The 24230-nt window shown below is 36.9% G+C and overlaps 1 protein-coding gene across 1 annotated transcript; it reads right to left on the bottom strand.

The window, feature by feature from the left end:
* Positions 1-1664: 1664 nt before the first annotated feature.
* Positions 1665-18329, bottom strand: TMX4 (thioredoxin related transmembrane protein 4). The gene is made up of 7 exons (XM_010706587.3): positions 18183-18329; positions 13963-14008; positions 12714-12842; positions 11768-11813; positions 9832-9933; positions 6998-7061; positions 1665-5704 (listed from the first exon to the last, which is right to left on the bottom strand). The coding sequence occupies exons 1-7, from the start codon at positions 18223-18225 to the stop codon at positions 5415-5417; spliced, it is 720 nt and encodes a 239-aa protein (XP_010704889.1). The 5' UTR covers positions 18226-18329; the 3' UTR covers positions 1665-5414.
* Positions 18330-24230: the final 5901 nt, after the last annotated feature.

Below are 24230 nucleotides of genomic sequence, written 5' to 3'. Positions count from 1 at the left end.
AGTGAAGAAGTTCTTACACTTGTGCAGAACTTCCTATGCTCCAATTTATGTCCACTTCCCCTGGCATAGAGCTTACGCTCTATGGAACATAGGGAGGGACAAATCTAAACCTTGAATTAGACACCAGTATTATTAGACACCAGTAAATCAGAGACTTTACCTTCCATCACTTTGATTTCTATTGTGCATCTTCTACAGCAAAGCTCGGTACAGGCTATAAAGACCTCCTTTCAGCCAGAAACTCAGTACACCAAACAAAGTCATTTACTACCCAGGAATGAATCAGGGACCAGACTTCTAAATTTACATCTTATATTTCCAAATTGGATAAAAGGCAGCTTATTCCAGAGAAGAGTTGCAAAAGCATCACAAAGGAGACACAGTGCTTCCTCCTGGGCAGCTCTTTGCAGCCAAATATGTGAGTGTTCAATGAATGTGAATGCTTTGTGTGTGGGGGGGTATTTAATGCTTGGGAAAGGGAGAAAACCCATTTCCTTCCCACTAGCATACTGCAGCCAAGAGACCATCTGCAAAGATGTTGGCTGCAGTCATCCAGCTTTTCATTTTGAATGTGTGCTCAGCCCCTCAAAAGAAAAACGTACTACTCAACATCACTACTTCCAGACTTCAGAGCCAACGCAATTCAGTGTTGTTCACTGGCTGCAAAGAATGGGGGGCTGACAAATCAAGTCAAAAAGTCAAGACTGCTGCAGTTGCAATATAAGGAATCTAGTGCCATCCTTCCTCTATAAAAACAGAGCTTAAAAGTAATTTTCAGAACTTGACTGGATTTTCAACTGTAGTATTCCACCTGTTCATTTTCATAGGGACAATTTCAAACTCTCACATAATGAGACAGGAGCAGATAATTAAGTAGTAGAACATAAAACAAACTAAGCCTTTGTTTGAAACCACACCCCTTAGAATTTACATCAAGAAATTGATAGTGGCAAATAAAAAGTGACCTGCACATCATCCAACCTGCGCAGTAATTCCACTCCATGTTGAAAGGCAGTTCAGGAAACTCAATGTTTTGAGAATGAATTTGAGTGCATACTGGATCCTGTAGTTGTTTACATCGTCCACATACACTGACATGATGGTTCCTGGCAGTCACAAAACACCACTTCTGCCTCCAGCATGCCTGGCCTTGAGGCCTATTTCTTCAGCAATGACTGCTCCCTATGAGCTCTGAAAAGAGGAACCATTTAGACCTGTGATCTTCTTCAGCATGTTAGCAGGGAGACATCCTCCACGTTCTAGAGAGAGCAGCACACTGATGGTTAGAAGACTGGATTACTCAAGAGGGGCAAAACAAACCTGACACAGAGGTGACACTCACCAATGGTTCAAAGCTACACTGTTTTGCTCAGCAGCCTCCATATACCCAGCTGAGTTTTGTACTTACACAAGTTCTCTGCTCAGTTACTACCATGAAAAGATCAATCCAGGTGCTTTTCCAAACAGTTAATGGAAAGGTCCGTTTTCTCAAGAGTTTGAAGAGTCTTCACAAGCAAGCTACAAGCTACAAGCTTTTATTAATACTGATCTCCTGACTAAAAATAAATTGTTAATCAAATAAGCCATCTATACACTGAAAAAAACTGAAAACTGCAATAGAATCATAAATACAAATTTATATGAAATTTCAGTAAAAATATCCATAGAATAAATCTGCAAAACTTTAATATAAAAAAGAAGATTCTGTATAAACATTTCAACGAAGAAAGCCCACAGAGCAAGTGTTGCCCAGAACAAGTGCAGCATATACCGTATTCCAAGACTAGTACAGACATTTCACACAGATCTTGAGGACAGCAGTTGTTAAAGGCTGCGTTTCTAGCCTCTTTAAAAAGTAACCCATTGGATTTTTTGAGTGACTTGACGTCAAGCATTCATATTCAGATCCATCAAGGACTGCTTTTTAAAGTGGCACACATACCACACTTGAAATTTACACTGGTTCTCAAAACTCTTCAGTCATGTTTTACATATAGCTCTAGTTTACAAGCCTCACACTTAACAGCTTTATCCTTAATCAAAACACTATGAACAATGTTCACAGCAGCTTCTCCACGGACATTTTGTCTATGTTGAGATTGCAGGAACTTCCATTAAAAAAGAAAAAAAAAAACACACATCGATCTAAACTGAGGACAGATGACAGAACACTCATCTTGCACAAGATGTTCACACTGACTTTAAAGGAAACAATGATCAAATACTACTGCAATATCTAATGAGTACTATATTTGTATGATTCAATTAAAATGTGTCTTAGTGGAAAACAACTGACTCTGGAACATACATTGACACTGCACTCTTACTGCATACAGAGTGGCTACATTTAGGCTTAGCAGAAAGACTTTTACAGAGCATGCTACTTCTTAGTTGTTTGCCAGACACAATATTACAACTCAGCATTTGCAATACCATGCTACAATATTTTCCTGCAAATGTTAAACCAAGTTGGAGATTAGATTTTAGAAAAGCAACTGCTGTGCAACCATTTAAACACAACTTGCTGAAGTCTGGAATAAGACACTGCTATACGTGTCAAATACAATCAAACCCAAGTTAGCATACTTCCTATTTTATTCATAAAAAACACAGGACCGATGGCATGCAGGTTGTGTTGTTTGAGAGACCTTAGAAGCTTCCTACTAGTGACTTCCAGATTCACAAGAAAGATCTGTGAAGAGATGTACTGATGTCACTTGCTGCCTGCTTACTTAATCCCTTCATATCAGTGATCCTGTAGTTTGGTTCATTATGATGGAAAATATGAACTTCATTTTAAATAATCCAAACATAACAGAGATATGCAAAAACAAGAACGGTAAATAAAGACTCCAGACAACCATCAAACAACAGCTTCTGATCTTTCTCACATCATCTCGAAAACCCTGCATCTGCTAGGACAAGGTGCCATTTCTGTGGGGTTTTTGTTTGTTCTTAAAAAGAAAAAGAAATTCAAGGACACCATATTGGAATACAACACTCGTGAGAACATCTTAGTCATAAAAACATTCAAAAAGCCCAATTATCTAGTCCTGAGCACACACAAGACATAACATCATTTAATACTTTTTTAATACTTCATATTCTCAGCAGTGTAAGACAAAGCCACTGGAGGAATAAGGATGTTCTGAATTTTTCAAAGTTTGGAGCATCTTTAAACAGCCAGAGAGGAATTTAAGATGATTAGCTCTACATTATTAAAAAAGAAGAAGGAAACTGAATAAAGTGTAATACTTACGCATTCTTTCTGACACATTACAAATATCACAATGCTCTACACAGCTCAAAATATTCTCTTCGGTACATAAAGGCATCACTGTCCTCAACCTGTGCTGGATACAGTTCTTTCATATTCCCCAGTGTGCAGGAGCTTTGGACCCATGATTGAAAGGATATATCAATTCTTATCTTACACAAGCCCATGTAACACCTGTCCCCACTCGTCTCATGAAATATGCTCAAGTCTCATTTTCATTTTAGATAACGAAAAAGGCAAATATGTCCTAGAAACTACAAAACTGTGCTCTGTGCTCTTACATGCACATTTTTTCCCTCTGCAGTAGCCACAAAAGCTTTAAGTTTTGCAAATACATGCTTAGTTCGAGCTTTTTATAAAAAAAATTAAATATATCTCAACTGATATGGAGTCCTGCTGTCTGTGAGATTCTACAGCTTCTTAATTACATGGAAGAATACACAGATAACACAAGCCAACTGTTCTCATTATAGTGCAACTGCATTGCCTCCACATATGTGAAAGCATATTTACCTATCTCTACTATTGTAGAATGAGATTTAACCTCAACTCAGCTCACTCCATAAAAAATCATATTTAATAGATGCAGAGTAATTTTATCTGTTACAGCTGTATAAAGAAAAACTTAAACTTTCTACCATATGGTTCCAAGACACAATATGCAATAGTTAAGCTCAGCTTTTTTTGTAAAGTTGAGTAAATATGCTCTCTATGAGCATTAAAAATCAAATTTCAAGACAAATTGGCCCTAATAATATCAGTCTCAAAGGAAACTAGTATTTTGCACTTGCAACTTCTCTTCTAGTAAGAGAAATAATTTCATCTGATTACACTTTATTCTAGATGAAATTCATGCACATTAGCAAGTTTTATGCAATATAAAAAAGTTAATCTTAAGATATACCTTATGCACATGTGATCATACCTCAAATTAGGGACATTCACGATCTCACTATAAATATTCTTTACCTAAAAAGCCATTAACCAAGTCAACCAAAGGAGAAAAATACACTATCATTAATGAATTAGTTTGGGTTTCATACCTAATGCTGTCTACATAGCAAGGCATTTTGACTTTATACAGTTTGATACATATTTACCTTGATGAAAGTAGCAAAACCAAAAGCTTCTCCTTGCTTTTCACCCCTGCCTATCCCTCTTCCGTATGTCCTGAATCTAGTAACAAAGTAGAAAAGTGACAAAGCGAACCCTTAAGTGCCCCCTCAAATAATACTACTACAGCAGTATGAGCTCTGCCAAAACCATCCTGAATTCGAAACAGCAGAACTGCACTGCAGGTGTCAAGCCTGCATTGGGAGGAAATACACAACCCTATGGCTGCCAAATGAGTACTTCTTGCTACAATCTCCAAAAAAAAGAGTCATGCTTTGGCAGAAGTTTTCCCTGACCAAAATAATTTCTTTTAAATCTCTTAATTTTAAAAGATACATTTAGCATCTAGCTGTCATTCTTCATGGGCCTGAAGCTTTTGATCACTCAAACTTCTTGGGTCAAAAAAAAACCCAAAACAGCTGACAAGCCTAAGCTGTGCAGCAAGCCTCTGAATTACCATAGTCTGAAAAATTTGGGGCTACAAAAACCAGGGCACAAAGCAAAGCACACTGCATGATATAATTCCACAACAAACATTAAGAAAGACAGAAAGGTGCTGCAGTTGAAAGCAATAAAAATAAATCTGCTGTATACAATGTCTTTAAACAGAGGACTAGTAAGACTTCTTCCACTGCTCTATCGCTGATCTGGTGCTTGTGTGGCTTTTGGAAAAAATTAACATTCAGACAGAAAAGTCACAGGCCTGCCAAGCTATTTAAGAATTCAAAGTCTTTGCCTTATTTAGGTCAGTGCTGAGACTCCATCACACCCCCTTTTCCCTTAAAAGTCTTCAAAAACGTCATAACACTCACTTTGATTGTCATGGCTGAAGTTATACAATACACAGCATTTATGCTTATAAAACAAACTCAGTGAATAATTACTAGTTTAAAAGAAAAAGAAAAGCCTGCTGAAACAGCAGAGATTTTCCGTAAACACAAGTGATAAATCAAGTGTAAGCTTCCGCTTCAGACCCAGAGTCTGATACTTCTTTGGTCCAAGTGTATAAAATACGCCCCAAAAACTACAATCCATGATCAGCCACCTGACTTCGACGCTGTCTTACTGAGCTTTCAGTCTCTGAATCAGCTAAAGGCTGCTCATTCAAGTCTTCCATTTCTTCTTCTTCACCTGATTCTTTTCCAAGTGCCAAGTCCTCTTCAGAGTCATCAACGCTTGAATTTGGTGCATCTTCTTCTGAGAGGTCTTTTACCTCTGCAGCCTCTTCTGCATCATCTGCAGAAAGCTCTGTGGCCTCCTCCGGTTCTTCTAACACTGCATTCTCTGCATTCTCCACATTCTCCTTTGTAATTACTTCTAAACAAAAGAGTTCCATATGAAGTTAGACTGATAGTCAGAATAATGTCTTTTAAAAGTACATCATTAAATACGTAAAATACATCAGGTACATTACAATATATTACAACTCCACAATATTCATGAACTTTGCTGAAAACTTTTGCATAGTACTATTTTTTCCCTTATTTTTCAATTCTTTCAAATAAATCTTCCGTAGTCTGCCTTTTCCATTATAATTTGTTTTACCTGCATATCAGGCAGAGAGCTTTCAAATGCTTCCACCAAGTTACAAACTAAAGACAGGACAGGTTGCTTGGTTCCTTGAAGAGATATCATTACTAAACAGATCAGTGAGAAAGTGATCCCGGTCAGCTCTGGCTGCTGGGTCAGTAAGCCAACTGGACAGCAGACTGCAGCAGTACACTTTTTCTGTCAATACAGTGATTCTGAAAAGAGTAATTTTGCATATTTAAGAATTCTGAATTTGTCTAAAGTCTTACTGGCAAGTGTCACAGTTGCATCGTCTTAAGCAGCAAACACAGATATACATAGTTACAAAATAAAGTTTAATTACAGTTCAGTTTTGACACCATTTGATAGCACAACTGTGCCACGAGGAGTTCTGGAACTTCACAGACATATGATCCTAACAACAGGCTCTGTTTTGTGTGCAAGCTTTTGCCTCCCACTCCCTATGGAGCAAAATGCTGGTCTGAAGCCCTCTCAATGGGCATCAGCAAGATGTACCCTTATTTTTTATTTGAAGTAGATGCAACACCCTACACCACATATTATTTCCTTTAAGATTAGTGAGTCACATTAAAGTTTCAGAGGGAAATTTAGTTTTATATGTGGTGAAGGAGAGGTTAAAAAAAGACATCTAATCACCAGGAAGCTAAATTTCCTCATATAGCACATACAGGGATATGGAAGTATCCTACCAAAGTGAATCACTTTTGCATGTAAGCAACAGATCTAGCAAAGATGCAGCTACACAAAATAAACAAAACCCAGTATATTTATATAAGAAATAGTAATTTTGAAAGCCTCTAGCCACTTGTCAGTTCTGTAAGAAATAAATACTGCTGTTTTTTAGTGGTGTTGGATTTTTTTTGTTGTTGTTTGCTTAACTTTCCTCTAAGTAAATGCTTTTATTAATATTTCAGACATACAAATTCCTGTCACTGGGTGATTCAAGTTCATACTTGGATTTACTGGCTGAAATTTAAGTGCTTGACAACACACTGCCCTCCCTCCTACAAGCATACATTTAAAACTACAGCATCCCACCCACTTAGGAGTTCTTACCAGATGTTTCATTTCTGTAACTTGACTTTGATGGACAAAGGCAGTCTGAAATCAAAACCAGCATCTGGGTGGAGAAAAAAAGGCTTGGTTAACAAACATGCAGTTCATTCCAGCAGCCCCTACACTATTTTATTTGTACCTGATGTAAAAATATAATCGGCAAGCTGGTGATGAGAAGAAATAGTGTGACTTGGGATACATCGTTACTCATCTTCCATCACCTTATTACTGCACTGATTCTGGATTCATTTCTTTTTTCTACTTCAGAGACTTTCAATATACTTTCACTTCAGACTATCTTCACTGGCAGGAGCTCTTAAAAAGGAAACTTGACAAAAAAGATTAGTGTGCTATAATTTGAATAGCAAAGTATTCTTAACAGCATGTAATTTTAGTACTCAGACGAGTGCTTTTCCATAACTCGAAATGTGCAAAAAGCTGTTGAACAGCAAGATGTTGCTCAGAGAACAAGTGATAAATGATGGGTCTTACCACCATCACAGATATGATAATTCACTCACTCATCCATAATGGATTTTTTAATTTTTTCGTTACGCTAAAAAATGTCAATTGAATTTCACAGGATCTCAAGAACAACTTCAGAAAGAATACACGGTGCATATCCACCCCTACCTGGATCTACACTGAGTGCTTTAACATTTAGTTTATACAATAAATGTTAACTGCTTTGGCTTTTAAAATGGAAAGTAACATTACTATCTCATTCAACTTTAAGCTCAAACTGCAAAAATATCAACAGATTTCCCTTCTGAAAGTGTCCAGGAAACAAAGAAATGCAGTGGTCAGAAAGTTCTAGACAAATAATATGTCTAAATATTTTTTTCTAGCCGTCTTCATAGCTATACCAAGGAAACACCTATCTTACTACTCATCCTTTTAGATAAAATAAAATCTAGAAAGTTGTATTAACTGGCTCGAGGCAAGAGCTGCCCGGAGGAGCTTAATTAAAAATCTGGGGGAATAACTAAAAGCTCAGTATACGAACGAATATTCTGTTTTCCATTTCATAGTTTCTGCCTCCTACCTCCCTGAATTTATTCAGAATTGAAATGCTTAGCACCTTCAGAAGAGATGCTCAAAACCAGTTAAAGATTTTTGTTGTATGTCGTACTCCAGAAATCTTCTTGGCCAAGATTTTCTATGCTATGGCACCTTACGCAGTTCTGACCCACTGCCTCCCCCGGATACAAAAGGACTTTAATCTTTCACATTCGATTCTGTCTTATGGTTTTGTCTCTTTGTTAGATCAGCCTACTGTGGAAAACAAACAATCAAAACACAGAAGGAAGATCCTTCTCTCATTGCCATAAGTTAAGAATAGCAGGAAACAAAAGAAACAAAGGATACAGTGTTAGAACTACATTTCAACCACAAAAGGTGGTAGAAGAGGTTGCAATATTAAATACACAATTTTTTCAACTTTTTTCAGTTTGGGAGTTGGGTCATTGTTTGTTTGGTTTATTTTATGGTATGGGCTTTTTTGTGGAGTGGAGGCTTTTCTTGTGTTTTTGTTTGAGTTTTAGGTAAGTGGAAAAACAATTAAAAAAATTCAACACGCCATTTGCTTCTAGTTACCTTGATTTGTGTTCATTTTTTGATGAACTAAAATCTAGAAAGATGCAGCTGTATTAATTGTACAATCAAAAAACATATAAGTACTGCATATATTAAAAAAGTGTTTTTGCCTAAACATATGCACACTGCATTGAAATAACAGCTTATAAATGTTCATTACACAACTTCTCTTTATTTCATCAGAATTTGGGCTGAAGGGCAGAGATCCAAGTGCCCAAAACAACTGCAGGGAATGGCAATTTAGCAGCTTGTTAAGAACGTTAGGCTCATCACGGGTTGAACAGGCTTGGCAGTTGCAGGGTCTGCACCAAACCACTGATTTGTACAAAACTCTTGTTCCTATCTATATCTCCTTTTCCAGCTCACTTTCTCATTTAATGTTGAGATTAGAGAGTCACAGTGCTTAAGTATTACAAGAAAGTCATTTCAAATAACAGGTAAAGCAACTTTGAGTGTTTTCCCCACTAACAGAACCCTCAGGGTTCAGGATACAGCTCTGAACTTTAACATAAAGCTTTCTTTAAATAACCTTCCCGATGTGTTGAAGATACATATATCAATGCATGTGTTCTGGCTAATAAGACGTTAGGTTTTTCAGTTACTGATTAAGACTTAAAGCAAAAAAAAAAAAAAAAACAATCACAAAAGAGGAGGAAGTCTGTTTACTAAAGAGCGATCTGTAACCACAACATCAGCGTCCTGAAAATAAAGTCAATTAAAACCCTCTGAATCTTCAAAGCCTTTCAGATTTTTGTCCTTTCATTTTGAGTAACAGTACAGCAGCATACTTGCGTTGCTAACTCCCACAAATAGAATCCCATTTCAGCTAATAAAAAAATCCCTCTATAAAAGCCCGTTTTAAGGAGTTGGAGTCTTTACATCATCATTCTGACCACACACATGTAATCCTGAAGCCTTTAACATGAAAGAGTAATGCAAGTCATTGGTTTGGTGTATGGACTAAGCATACTGAAGCATAAATTTCATAAATAGGCCAAATTATCTGAGTGAACAGCCCTAATCTTTACCAGAAGTAGACAACAAAACTAGCAGGACAATCAGCAGTACTAAATACTTCAGGATTTTAATTGTATACTAATTAAAAAGCAATTAAGGACCAGGTACTGCATTGTAACTTATTAGCAAAGTTTTTGGTCCCATTGCCCTTCCCCACCCCCCCTCCAAGTTACTACAGACTCAGATTTCTAGGTAACTAAGAAAGTAATACACTTCCTTACCAAACCCAGGATCAGGCCAATCAGTAAGGTAGCCAAGATGAAGATTGCGTAAGAAATCCAAACGTGAATTCCAAGAGTGTCAGTGAGGTAGCTATGAATTTGCTGGAAATGAGAAGGTACTTATTAACTTCATATCAAACACTACATGTGATTTGTTCTGCTGAAACAATTCCATAAATCAGCATCTAATTAAGACCCTACACAACAGTATTTATATATACACACCAAACTCTTTTCACAAACCCCAGCCATTCTGGGGGGGGTCTACTATGACAGTTAAGCATACAATTAAATCTTCCTTTTGTTTTACTGAATTGTTCATGTTAATTTTACTGCAGATAGGCACATGGAATCTTACTACAGGTAGATGTAGGAGATATATTCAGAGCATAGAATAACGCATTATAGCATTCTTGGGTTCTTTATTTTCTGGAAGTACTTAAGTGAGATTAATAGGTCAGATGTACCTATGGCATAAACCTGTACACGTGACTGTCAGAGAACACCAGTGAAGGCATTTTAAACAAAGGTACTTTAGAAGTTAAACATTTCGAAACCAAAAAAGCAAAGATGTCAGATTCAAAGCAGGTGTTATCTTATATCCACTTCCCAAGCCCATCACCAAGCAAAAGACTCCATACAGAGCTTTATCCTCATAATTACACCTGGGAAGCAGAGTGGTGGACACCGTTGCACAGGATCAAAACACACTTAATCTTGGGAATTAATTCACTAAATAAAATAGGGCAATTTCTCTCTTATTGAAACTCTCTAGCTCTCAAGAGCCATCTATTCTTCACAGATACCAACTAAGTAGTTTCTTTTTTTTTTAATAAGAGAAAAATCAAACTGCAACATGAAGATTTCTTTGAAATTGAACTGTTATTCAAACTTATATATTCATCTGCTTGAACTAAGCACCACATCAAATGGAACAGTCCAATAGGAAGTCAATTATAATATCACATCTCTTCTAAGAGTACATCCATTAGAAAACAAACCACAAACATTTACAGAAGCTTTAATATTCCAAAGTCCAAAATTCATCTCTCTCCTCTCCTTAATATAAGAAGAGCATCCAACATTTACTAAAGCATATGCAAGGACAGCACAGCAAAATGAGTAAGGAAATGGACAATTGAAATATCCATCTGAGTATAAAGCAAATCAGAGAAAGTTCCTTCTCAGAATATTTAATCTTTCTGGAAGGAAACTAGGCAAGGACAACATCACAGATAAGAGAAAAAACAGAAGGCTATAAGAAGTTATTGTTATCCAATGAAAGAAAGAATTAGAAGATAGCTTGCCCAGGAAACCTAACTGAAAGATTTATTTGATCCTGAGATAAACGCTTACTGGAAAGTGTTGCAAACTCTACATAAACTCCTTATACTTATTTTTTTGTACCAGATACTATAACAGCAAGACTTTTGCTACAGATAGTCTTTCAATCTCAGCTACGCTTGATGACTATGAGAAAGAGCATGTTTCCTGGCCAAAACTGGAAAGATCTGAAAATGTTCAGTATTTGCGTACTGCAGGGAAAAACACCTTCCAAATGAAGCACCTCAAAATAAGTTTTGTAAGTTCAAAACATACTCCAGTGTAAGTGTTTCTCTCGTCATCATTTTTCTACTGTCCAAGCCTTTTTTTTTTTAATGCGAATCTTGTTGGTAGTTTGAAATACAGATGCAGAGTGAACATTTTCAATATTGATGATCACCTTTATAATCCAACTGCTACTTCTTGGCACAGGGCCTGCTGGCACTGCAAAACTTCTAGCACAAAGATACTACACATCCACTCTATTTTAAGCATAAGGAAAGTTTCAGTCTCATAAAATGATACAAGAAACATTCAACTATTTTGACTTCCAAACAGAATATTATTTTAAGCGTGTAGGTGGTATGGAATATACTACCACATAGTTACTTACCCTGATGCACCCAGAGAGATGAAATAGTCCTGCCATACCATGCATCCTAAAACACAATGAAAACGGAAGAAAAGGTTCTAGGACAAATAAAATTAAGATATACAAAAAACTGCCCAGAAGCAGAAAACGTATTCTTCCTATGGACTTCTAATAACTGTCAGAAGGAAATGAATGCAAATTATGTTTTCCCTATATTATTATTCATTTAAGCTGGCTCAGTACAAAGCACTGAAACAATGATTTGAGATAGCATTCAAATTTAATCACAAAAAAGCTCCCACAGTTCAGCTTTGAGCATCTTTTCCCCACTCACAGCAGCATGCAGCTCTGTAGCTCCTTACCCTGTTACTAAATACTGTATACCCACTGGATTTTTCATTTGAGTTTATACGTAATAGTTTTAGTCAAAATGAAATGCAGAGCAGTCATACCTTTGTTTCATCTTTTACAACATGCAAGCAGACTACACGATTTCAAAGGCAATCAAATACCCCAGAAATAAGATACTATGTAAGCATTATGCTGTCTCCTACTCTAAAGAAAGACACAAGACTTCCTTTCAAACAAATAAATAAGAAAAGGTTATAGCTAAATGCTTCTGCCACAAGCAGCTGGAAATCAAGTAATCATTTGTATAAACATGCATTTGATTTCAGTACTTAGGAGATAGAACTGGCACTTACGTAACGCTCAGTGGCTGTACTTTTTTCCTCCTTTAATACATTTTCAGAGATGATACAAACAAACCTCAGCAGGCATGAACAAAATCAAATAGCCCAAAAGCTCATTTTGAAGGTGAGAAACTGCAAAAGGAGGCTGTTGATATAGACTGCTTCTGCAAAGCCTACATGTCTAGGGAATAAAGGCTTTTTGTCTTTCAGCTGTCAACATAGCACCCTTAATGAATACTGAGCTATAACATTTGTTAATAAAAACAAAGTATTACATTATAGAAGATGGAGACTTCCATCCTGCTACAGGCTCCACAGCTTCCCATTTTTTCTCTAGAACATAACTTTGAAGATCTTCCAACGTCCGTGAGCCTCGGTATCTGCGAAATACTCCATCATTGGCACTGAAAATCGTAAGTACAAATTAACAAACATCTCTTTAGCTCTATGGTAAAAATACAATCTATTCCTACATTCCCCACCCCCACACAGACCCCCCAAAAAAACAACCAAATCTACATACAGCAATTTGACTTGTCCAGGAAGCTCAACACTTACATATTTTCAGTGTTTCAAAATTTATCTGATAGATAGTTGCAGTTTTTCCACCACAATTAGTTTCTGCTGTTTATTAAAATTGCTATTATATTCACTCTAAAGTGAATACAAAACATATGAAGAAGCAAACCAATTTTTACACACCAGAATTAAAAAAACCTATATATACACACACACACGCACACACACAAAGGTATGTACATGTATGGCTCAGTACCATGACTTAAAGGGTTATCTATTTATAAGATGTGATCCTTTACTGGAAAGACACAAAAAACAGCTTTTGTGATTTGTTTCCAACAGTATTGGTTGCAATGGAATTTACTAAAGCCACATAAGTTAAAGACATCCCCTGATGAGGACTTTGTTAATGTAATTAAAGCTATAAGCAACAACTGGAACTGAAACTGAAAGACAGTACTCCTTCATTGACATCTATATTTCAGCATTACGGCGTAAAACAAAAGGCCAGAGGGACACAACTGCAATGTACTGGCACCAAGTCATCAGATTAAGAACTTAGTAGTAACAGAAGCAGTACTACACGATTAATAAAAAATTTCTATACTATTTTACATAAGGCCTAGGCTGTTAATTATTAAAATGAGAAACTGAAAGTGATGAACTTCTTTAAGGTCAAGTGTTCCTGTTTACAGATGATCAGGTTTCTAGATGTCAATAAATGCCAACTGGCATCAGTTCTTATAAATTATTAAACAATGCTTTCAGACTGAAAAAGCATCACTTATTTAGGTACAAAACTGTTTGCAAGAAAAACCTTCCACTGTAAGTTAAAAATACACATTCGACGTTCTGTAAATGCACTGAGATAATGAGAAATGTTTTTTAAAAAACTCAAAAAAATTATGTAATCTAGTCAGCCATTCTGTCTTCCATACCACTGTACAAATGGGACAGAAAAGAGACCATTCATTGAAAGAGAATTTTTTTCAGTATGATACTTACTGGTAAATTGTAGGAAGTGTTGTGATAAAGAAACGACCACTCAATCCTACAAATGAGGAGAAAACACAAACAGTTATGTAAAACTGAAAACTTCCCAGCATTCTGACTCACCTATAAACACCTACAGATCAGTATTTGTACACTAGAAAGCTGACTGCGTAACTTTTACCACTGCTTTTAAAAACAAGTTTACAGTTTAATTTCAGAACTGCTACAAACTAACAGATACAAAATACTGTTGTCAAATCAAGTAAAATATTTTTGCTACAAGATTTCTCTTCGGAGAAGATGAAATTCACTCACTATTTGCACACTGTTTCTGACCAGACAGACTAGCAATGCAACCTTCCAACCAAAAGAAAAAAGAGCCACAAAAAAAAATATGCACTTCTATTTCAGGATCCCAAGTGCTTATGTCTGTGTACAGTCTCATCCAGATGACTACTAGAAAACTGAACCACTAATGATTGTAACAATGACAACAGTGCCTTTTTAACTCTGGCCTGGATTTTATTTCATCCTCCCGTTGATTTTAAATGATTTAGAGCTGCATATTTAAGACTGCCTGTACTTAAGTCATTAAATAAAGTAATTCATTTGCTTGTTGTTTCTTCAAAACAATGTTGTATGCTGCACAACCTATTTGTTCTGGTATCCATAGGAAGACAATTTGTCTCACGAACAAAACTGTAGCAAGAAAATATTTGGATATTTCTAGGTTCTTACCCTTCTTTCCCATACATTATTCCAACATAGGTAAATGTAAGTGCTATGCTAACATACTGATAAAAAAGCTTGGGATGCCTCAACATTCTGTTTTGTAAAATATTACATGTTTTGGCCATGAAAGTAACTTTTCATATCATACAGAAGGGTGGCTCACATCAGCATTTTGGGCAAACTTAAGAGATGGAAGAACAGACAAAGAGAGGTTGAAGCAGGGATCCATAAGGCTGGCTAGAAGCAATACCCACACTGAAAGCACAAAGTTAACAGTCACAACGTAACACAACTTGGAGGACAAATTCTCCAAATGATCAAAATGATTGTCTGAATAACCAAAAATCAGCTGTGAAGGGAAAAACGTTTGGAGTTTTCTGACCTTGTGTCCAGTAATGCTACAGAGTAATAGGTGCAAGTGCACCCAGCATCACTGCCGTGTTTGGTACACCAATGGAAATCTCCCTGTCTATAGACTCACTGCAAGAGTCAGCTGTGAAACAGAAAGCTCCCAAACATCTGGTAGGCAGACTGGCTATAATGCTCAATTAAGGACAGTTGTCAAGTGAAGATACCGCTCTCTCCCTGCTTCCAAGACTGACAAGTGTGGGAGCTACTTGACACTACCACTACCTGACAATTAGGAAAGTCCACAAGATGGAGGAAGAACTTGCCTCAAAAACTGTAATATTCAAGACTACCAACTTAAAGACTGCAGAGCAAGAAATGAGATATACTGACGCCATCAATTTTGGAAAAAAAAAACAGACTTCAGTGGTTATCAACCCACAGATAAACAGTTTAACTCTTTTAATAAGGGCTGAACACATTCAGCCATTCATACAAAATTATATTGTAAGGGAGACAGGTCAAATCACTTATGTAACCTTCCCTTTTGTAAAGTTCTGAACTATCTTCCAAGGAACCGAGTCATTAATTATCTTTCTACACCAGGAAGTTGGTAATGGAAAGGTATTTCAGCAAGAGTATCTGCCCATAGAAACAAAGGGGAAACCAGACTGAACTAATTCAGGCATTTTTAAAATTTCATTACTAATTATTCTTTTACTGGAAATCCCTCTATAGAGCAGCAGGAAAAAAAAAAACAAGAAAGATTTTCGAATCAAACCAAGCACAAGCTTCTTTAACGTTCCAAGATAGAAAGGCATCTTCACCTCAGTTTTTCAGCATTCGTCTTTTATTGCTGTGGGGGGCAGGGTGGTGGGAAATCTTATAAAACAGTTTCAAGCTATGGCAGCAGAAGGAAAGATAAACAAAAATGCAAGCATAACAGTAGAATTAATCAAGCAGAAAGCAGAGCAGCACAAGAAAAACCAAAGTGGAAAGCCATGAAGACCTTAACAAGCTTAAGAGCAGACAAAGTTAAGGGAATACTGAAAAACTCTGATATTCTAATGAGGACTAGCCAGGCAAACAAAATGAGATAGCTAGCTTAAATCCCTCTTATCTGTAACCTATCCCTGAGCAAGTACCAATGGTCTTACAATGAGCAATGAAGTAAATAAACCAAAATCTGTTGCCAAAATGTACTGACACATCCTAAAACTTCACTTGGAAGATTTTTTTGCATATTTAATACACCTCCTTAAAGTGAGCTTCGGCGAGCTAAGAACACACTGCAAATTGTTTTGGCACGTGCCTAATACAAACTTTAACTGGCTAATAGTTTTAACTGGAAGTTAAGCATGTATTTACAAATCTAAAACCAGCATATGCCATTAGGTTGTCAGCAGAAAAATAAAAACAGGAAAAAAAACCTAACAGCTTTGGTATTTACCACTACCTCAAAAAATACAGAGGATACAGAAGCTATCTGAAAAATATCACTGCTTTCAACAAGCAAGTATTCCAAGAAGATTAGGTATGGAATGGTAGTGTCTGATCCGCCCCTCTGATTATTATCCTTTATTGATAATTCTGGTATTGACTGTATGGCAGGCAAGCTATGACCTAGTTGCCATTACGGAAACATGGTGGGACCATTCCCACGACTGGAGTGCTGCAATGGACGGCTACAGACTTTTCAGGAAGAACAGAAAAGGAAGGAGGGATGGCAGTGTGGCTCTATATTAGAGAGTGCATTGATGTTACTGAGCTTGTGGCTGGAGGATGATAAGGTTGAATCCCTATTGGTAAAGATCAGGGAAAAGGCTGACAAGGCAGACATCCTGGTGGTCGTCTGTTATAGACCACCGAACCAGGATGAAGAGACAGATGAGATGTTCTAAGAGCAGCTGGCAGAAACTGCGTGATTGCCAGCCCTTGTCCTCATGGGGGACTTCAACTTCCCCAACATACGCTGGAAATACAACACAGCACAGAAGAAGCAGTCTAAGAGGTTTCTGGAGTGTATGGAAGATAACTTTCTGATGCAGCTGGTGAGAGAGCTGGTTTTGCATACCTCCAAAACTACATCAACACAAAAAGGTCAAATCTGTAATAAATCTTTGTTTTCCAATTTGAGTATCTACAGCCTTCATACTCTGAGCTGAATGGGATATTCCAGGTATATTATGCACACGCTGGCATGAATGCATCATTTTGGCCAATTCTTTGACTCACAGAAATCAAACACATTCGGAGAACATGACTCTGAGCAATAACAGAAATTCAAATATTTGAGGAATTTCTAGTTAAAGTCACACCTAAGACCTTTAGTACTTTGCATCACTCAAAAACCAGATAAATTCAGACCTGAAGAAAACTTCAAATACACAGTCCCTCCAGTTCACAACATAAGCATTCTTTACTAGGAAGATCAACATCTTCAAATCCTAAATATTTTATTGTCAGAGTCTCATTTTAGGAGTGCACTTCTAAGTTGATCACAGTGAAACATCGTAATCAAGACTGAAATCCCTAAACTTGAATAACACCTAAGCAAAGAACCTCTAATTGGGAGACAATTAGAAGATGGGATTATAATGGATCCTCATTCACAGTCTTAACTCCAGAGTAAGCACTGCTTTGTTTATGTGAAGAAGCAGAAACAGGCTATAAGTTTTATGTAAAAATTGCTTGTGTTCAAACTCACCTTTATTGAGCCGATATTAATTTTTATACACACTACAGGCAAACCTAACACCAAGAAGTCAGTATGTCAGAACATAGTTTACACAAACATATTCAAAACTTTGAAAAGAATCACCAAAGCAGGAACAAGTAAGATTGTATTTATGCTTCTGTGGACTGGTAGAAGTTGTTTTTGTAAGCATTCGCATACATGCATCAAAACAGGAAAAAACAAGGCTGCACTTTTAAAGCACTAATACAATTAAACAAGACAAACAAACCGCATCATAATGCAAATCACTAAAAGCCTATTAAAGCCAGCTCTCACTGTGGTAGTGATACTATACTCTGAAACACAGAAATTGGAGGCGACGGAACTGTTAACCCAGGTACTCTAGTAAAATAAAGCACATTCAGTTACTGATACTTAATTCCTTTTATTAAAAAAAATTGTCTACATACTATACCTGGCTCTTGAGTGACATCCACCTTCCCCACAGTGATATCCATCTGCTCACTTTCTTTTGCAAAACTCTCCCATATCAATTCAATCTGTTGACAAGCTGGACACCAAGGAGCATAACTAAAGAAGGCAGGGGAAAAAAAGGTTAAAATATTTTAATCTCTTCATACATATGCATTCAAATTGATTTACCATACAGAGAAAATACAAACAGATCAATAACAGGAAAAAATGCAGTTTTTCATAATCAAGTCTATTGAATAAGATAATCAAATGGCTTTGCATCAAACTACATTCTTCTTAATGTTATTAAAACAAACAATATTTTTCAATCTCGTAGAAATTTGTATCTAAAACCATCACCAGACATTATTTATTCTATTTACATAGAAAAATAAATCTATTTTCATGGTAGCTATCTGAATTATTAAAACCAGGCTGCCCTCTGAAATGGTATCATTCAATTTAGCATTTTGTATTGATTTCCCACACCTCTGTACTTCTAGAAATTACATTTGCCTCAGCCTGCTACTCAATACATCAGAGCATGCCCTTTTCAATAGTGCTCTTTAGAGATTTAAAGAAAGTTCACATTAAATGTCTACTGTTTGCACTGTTTTGCTTTTCCTTAGGATTAATTTCAGCAAGATAAGAACACATTTTAAGAGTTGAGTTTTCTACACTATTAGAGCATTAAAACCATTCAAATCAAGTTTGGCATTCTGACTGATATTATCAATACGGAGATAGATCAGCTGATTTGAAAGTCTAAGTCAGAAAACATTTATGTTCTGATAGAACCCCATTTGCCATCTTTATGTATTCTGTCTTAACAAGATTCACAAAGCCTGTGTCAAGCTTCCACAGCTTGCAATGCTTGGTTATATATTCCTATTAGGCATATATATGTGCTATGTCTATTTTTTCTGTGAGTTACAGCTCACAGAATGGGGGCCAGAATTTCTAATATTTTAAAAGATAAGGAATCAAAATTAGTTCACCTAGAGACACTATTTGTCACAGTGCTCAATACACACAACCACATTTCTCATTCTCTCTTAACAGAAAGAGGAAATCTCTACATGGGCCGAGTCCAATACCTGTAATAGCCCACATATCCACTGTACTCTGACTGGGGACCTCTACCAGACTGCCTCACCCCCTTGGTCTGACTGCCAGTTCTGCTGTCCAGCTCAGACAGAGGCGCTCCTCGCTGCCTGGTGGTCTTCTAACCAGGAATGCGTACTCTCTCAAGCCAAAAATGTTTCACATAAACAAAAAAAAAACCCTGAAAGAATTTCTCATGGAAGACATACAATCAAGCTTCCTGAGTAATTAGTACATTTCAAAACCACTACAAAAAAAAATTGTTTTGGAAACGAAATCTTATAATTTTGATGTTAAAAAGACACTAGTTAAAATCAGTAGTTTCTATTACAGTAAAATACAATGTGCATTTTTAAAACTAATATTGTGGTTTTTGTGAAACAGCATTTTTATGAGTACATCTGAAACAAGTACATAACTCTAATTGTGCCAAGAAACAGCTTGTCAATATTGTTTAAAAGGATGCTGGGAAAAAATCTCAACACACAGAGCTGCTGCCCTGTGGAGAGCTTTTATTAATAGTTTGACAGATACCGTACTTTAAAAACAGACTACATTTTATTACAATAGTTTGAGTGACAGGTAAGAAACCACACGTCAGATAATGCTACCAATGCTGCTCTAAAATTAAAGACAGAAGATTGAATGTTTTCTAAATCCAGCTTCTCTGGATGAGTCAAATTCATATATTAATCTCCAGCCTGCTTAAGGTATACTTGAAATACATACTTTTGTGTGTGTGTGTATATATATATATATATATATAAAGACATATACACACACACACTAGAGAGAGCAGTAGGAAAGCAGCTCCATGCACGTGCTAACTAGTCTTTATTATAGTCCATCAGTTCATACGACCCAAGAACAGGTCATTTACAAAAGCAGATGCAACCTGAACCTCTTCAGTTACACTCCACAAACAGACAAGGAAACCACTAGCACTTCTGTACAAGCAGTGTTTGGGCTGTTGCTCCTCTAGCTCTCCCTCCTGCAGTAGTGGGTACATTTAACTCTTAATACGTTGTTTGCACAGTGTCTTTTGGCCATACCAGTGTTCCAAGAAAACAGCACTCAGGTCTTCTCAACTTAAATTGAAACCTACTGGAATTATAGCCAAGACCTGGACACTTGGTTGACAAAAGAAAGTTTCCCATAGGTTGTTGCATATTGAAAAGTAATTTAAAAGAATCTGATTGAAACACCTCATATCTATAAAATTACACATGCCAAGTTTGTTATCACAAGCATGTACATACTCATGATACTGCATCTGCAGCCTTACTTGGCCTCTTACACACCATAGAGCTTTACAGTTTAAATATCCTCATCCATCATCTCACTGCTGTAAATAAGGCAAATGCCTATCTAATGGTCTGAGCCATTGCAACAGCAATAGATATAATTGATTAAAATCACTGTTTCAAAGAAGCCAGGTGTCTTCCCACCCCAATCCCTTAAAGGATTAGAATTCTTCTACAGAGAGCATAAGAATGTCTGGAAGCAGAATATTAAGCTCTTTAAATCAAGACAAGCGAAGTCTATTTCCATCTCCATGAACAGCTGGATCAGCTCATGCTTGCAGTGATTTGTGCATTACACAGGCACAAGTCTTGGCTTTCAAACATCAGCAACTGCATTGACGGCTGCAATAAAATAAAACGAAGTAAAATCTGCTTGAATAAGCATGCCATTCAGTCGTATCACTAGAGGCAATTAGTAAACACAGAAGAATTTGACCTAGATTTCCTGATACACAATGCAGCAGGCCACAGCACTGATCATTTCCACTCTTAACTGCTTGGCTAGGGAATTGACCAATTCACTCATCCTCAGACAAACGTAAGTTATTTACTATTGCCTGTTTAGTATCATTATTAGTGACTATGGACACTGAACAGATGCAACCCTGAATACTGTACTTTGCTTGCTGGCAGTTTCAGGAAGCCACAGGAATCTGTGAACAAAGGTAAAACAGCTTGCAGCGACAGGCGGAGAATTTCAAGAGAAAAACAGCAAAACAGCGAAGATGGAGATCTCCTGTTCATTCTAGCTTCTCTCCTCTCCAAACTCACAACTTATCTGTTTCTTCTATGAAAGGCACCGTTTAAAACAAACCAAGCTGTTAGCCTGATTTCAGATCAGAAGTACTATAAAAATTAGAGGTGCAATTGTTGAAAGGTACCAGCAACAATAGAAAAGATATTTTTATCGCGTCAAGTAGTTATCACTTGCCTAACAAAAATTCTGAACACTAAAACAAGCTAATATTTAGAAAAAGTAGAGATTTTGTAACATCGAAACACAAGAATTTAAGTGCTCAGCCATCCACATCAGTCATAAAACCATACAACTGACTGACAATTCAATGTCCAATAAGAAAATACTGTAAAACAATAAAACAGTTGAAAGCAGAAGTCCAAGCTTCTCCCAAACCTTCAATAGGTGAGTAAAGCAGATGGCTAATTAGTCCCATGGCAAGACTTCATTTAAAATAACTTAAGCTTAAGCACCCTAGAAGCATGTAGAACAGTAGTTTTCAGACCTTCTCCATTCAAGTATTCACCCAAAAAAGATCATTTAGATCTGTTTTTAAGCTAAGGAGTACTACAAAGTAAAACTGCTATACTTGAGATTGTGTTCTTCTTTTAACCAGGTTTCTACAGCTTTCACACATGAAAATTCTATCATGAAATGCTGCAGCCCATCCTTCCTCACTACAGTCTGACAGAAAAAAAAAAAAAGAACAAGTGAGGAAGGAAGGTACTCAACTATGCCATAAGTCAAGCAGTCACTGTTTCCTCAAGAGACTAAAGGGAGCACAATAGCTGCAAGTGAGCAAGAGGAAAGAACTCCTGTAGGAACTGCAGACAGCCAAGAACCAGCATGAACTGGGAAAGAGGACAAGCAGCACAACTACTGTTCTTCTCAGTGACACACATTTTTCCCCTTCAAATTACACACAGAAACATGCCAAAGGTTTAATGAGTATAGAAACAACACATTTAGGCTAGCTATTCCTCCTTAATGGCTTCGATTGCTCTCCTTTATATCCTGTGCACTCTCCTCATCTCCATTATTTCCAACTAACTGTTAATATAAGGTATTATGTTTTATTACTGACAACTCTAATTGAAATCATTGCATTGTTCCTCTTCTCATCTGCAGCAAGGGCTACCAAGTAGTACACAGTACAGTGCATTTCCTATCCTCAGAGTCCCAAAACAGATGCTTCACAACAGTTAAGTCTGCAAATTGCTAAAACCCTAGCAAACATGCTTGCAGCATTCATTACAACATTTGAGAGGAACCAAATACCTCAAATTCTTTCTATAAACCAATTTCTGTGGACCAACAGCATTTTTTAAAGGTATTGCTGAGCTAGGTTTGAACTTGAATAAGAGCTCACAAAAGCTTAAGAGATTATTTTAGAGCCACAAGCAGGATATCTAGACCACTTCATGCAGCCCAAACCAAGCGGTAAGCAGAAGCCAGGCACTGCTGTTGACTGACCAGAATGGCCATGCACTAAGATGCTGTTCTGGGGACTTCATTTCAGAGCTAGAAAGCTAGCTCCCATTTTGTTGTATTTCCCTCAGCAACCTGATACGCATATCTTTTCCAGTAATATCCAAATCAAGGGAAAAGCAACTGTTGACCATTGTGGGCTAACACACTCTAAGCCAATGAAATCAGATTCTCTAGAAGAACATTTGAAATGCCACCCACCACTCATTCTATAGACTAATGAAGTGCACTTTAACCTTTCAAGAACAAGATGGGAAGCAAGGCCACATATATTGGAATTATTCAGCTTTCTACTTTCAAGAACAAAGAGAACTGTAGGAGTACCATCTGCAATCCAAAAGAAAAAACAAATGTTCCATTCACAAGGTTTTATTTTATTTTTCAAAAGGCCATGAAGGAGCATTCATCTTGAAAACAGAATGCCAAACAACCCCTGAAAAATGGATGCAAAATCTTCAAGTATTTCAGCAAACTAAGTTCCATCATTTGATACAGTTTTGTCCTTCTGACAATAGTAAAGCATCTGCTACCAAGGATATTTCAGATTCACATTTTATCAGTATCTGTTCAGCCACTGTGAGGCAAAGACAATGCTTAGTTATTAAACAAGAATTCACAGATCATTTGGTTGCTTCCTCTCAACTCAGTCAAGAGGTCTGCAGAAGCTGCACAACCAAACAGAAGCTCTAGCATTTGGGTTTTGTTTGTTTGTTTTTACTGTTAGGACAAAGAAGTCCAGGAATTCAGAAAATGAGACGATACTCTTACAAGTGACAAAGTTCCCCAATCTAACTGAGTTCTGAATCTAAGTGAATCGTTGAATAATTTACTGACTTCTAAAGTTTTACAGAGTCTTTTGAGCAGTTTAAAAGCATTAAACCATGCAAATGGCAACACATTCAGCTAGACTTAGAGCATATTCATTTGGAAGTGTAGCTTCCATAGGACGACTGGGCACTGACCCCTTGCGATAACTTCACCTACTGAGCAGTATAACAATATTTTAACTGTAAACGATAAGGAAATAAATAATGGGCCTATGCTGTATGCTATATAAGCTAGATTTGAAAATATGATTATTGCTTACTTATTACTACTATGGTTATTACTATCCTTCCTTTTTTCCTGCCCCCCTCAAAGCCTTGTTGAGAATTAAAACTGAGAACACCCAAGATCACGTAGCACCATTACTTCACTGATAGTTTCACTGAAGGGAACATTTTACATTTTACATCCTGTGTGGGAACTGAAGTAGAGATTTTCCTCGGTGGCAAACACATGAAGTGTTGTAGGATCAACAGGAGTTACTTTATAATCAGAGGCATAAAGACTACTAACATTTATCTGCTTCAAGAAGAGGAAGTTAAATTGAGATCAATCAAGTGTGGAAGGAGCTATGTTCACAAATGCAAAACAC

This window comes from Meleagris gallopavo, chromosome 2 (genome assembly GCF_000146605.3).
Source record: "Meleagris gallopavo isolate NT-WF06-2002-E0010 breed Aviagen turkey brand Nicholas breeding stock chromosome 2, Turkey_5.1, whole genome shotgun sequence".
NCBI lineage: Eukaryota > Metazoa > Chordata > Aves > Galliformes > Phasianidae > Meleagris > Meleagris gallopavo.
The sequence above is the reverse complement of the archived record's forward strand: the minus strand, read 5'-3'. Positions and strand labels throughout refer to the sequence as shown.

Bases quoted from the DNA above. Each gene is read 5' to 3' on its own strand.
- TMX4 (XM_010706587.3), bottom strand. From the start codon at position 18,225: ATGGATATCACTGTGGGGAAGGTGGATGTCACTCAAGAGCCAG. The intron at 11,814-12,713 runs GTAATACTTTGT...ATTGTGTTTTAG, and splicing joins AAGTCTCCATCTTCTATAAT to GATGCATGGTATGGCAGGAC. The intron at 5,705-6,997 runs GTAAGAACTCCT...TTTGTTTAGAAG, and splicing joins TTACAGAAATGAAACATCTG to TAATTACAAAGGAGAATGTG.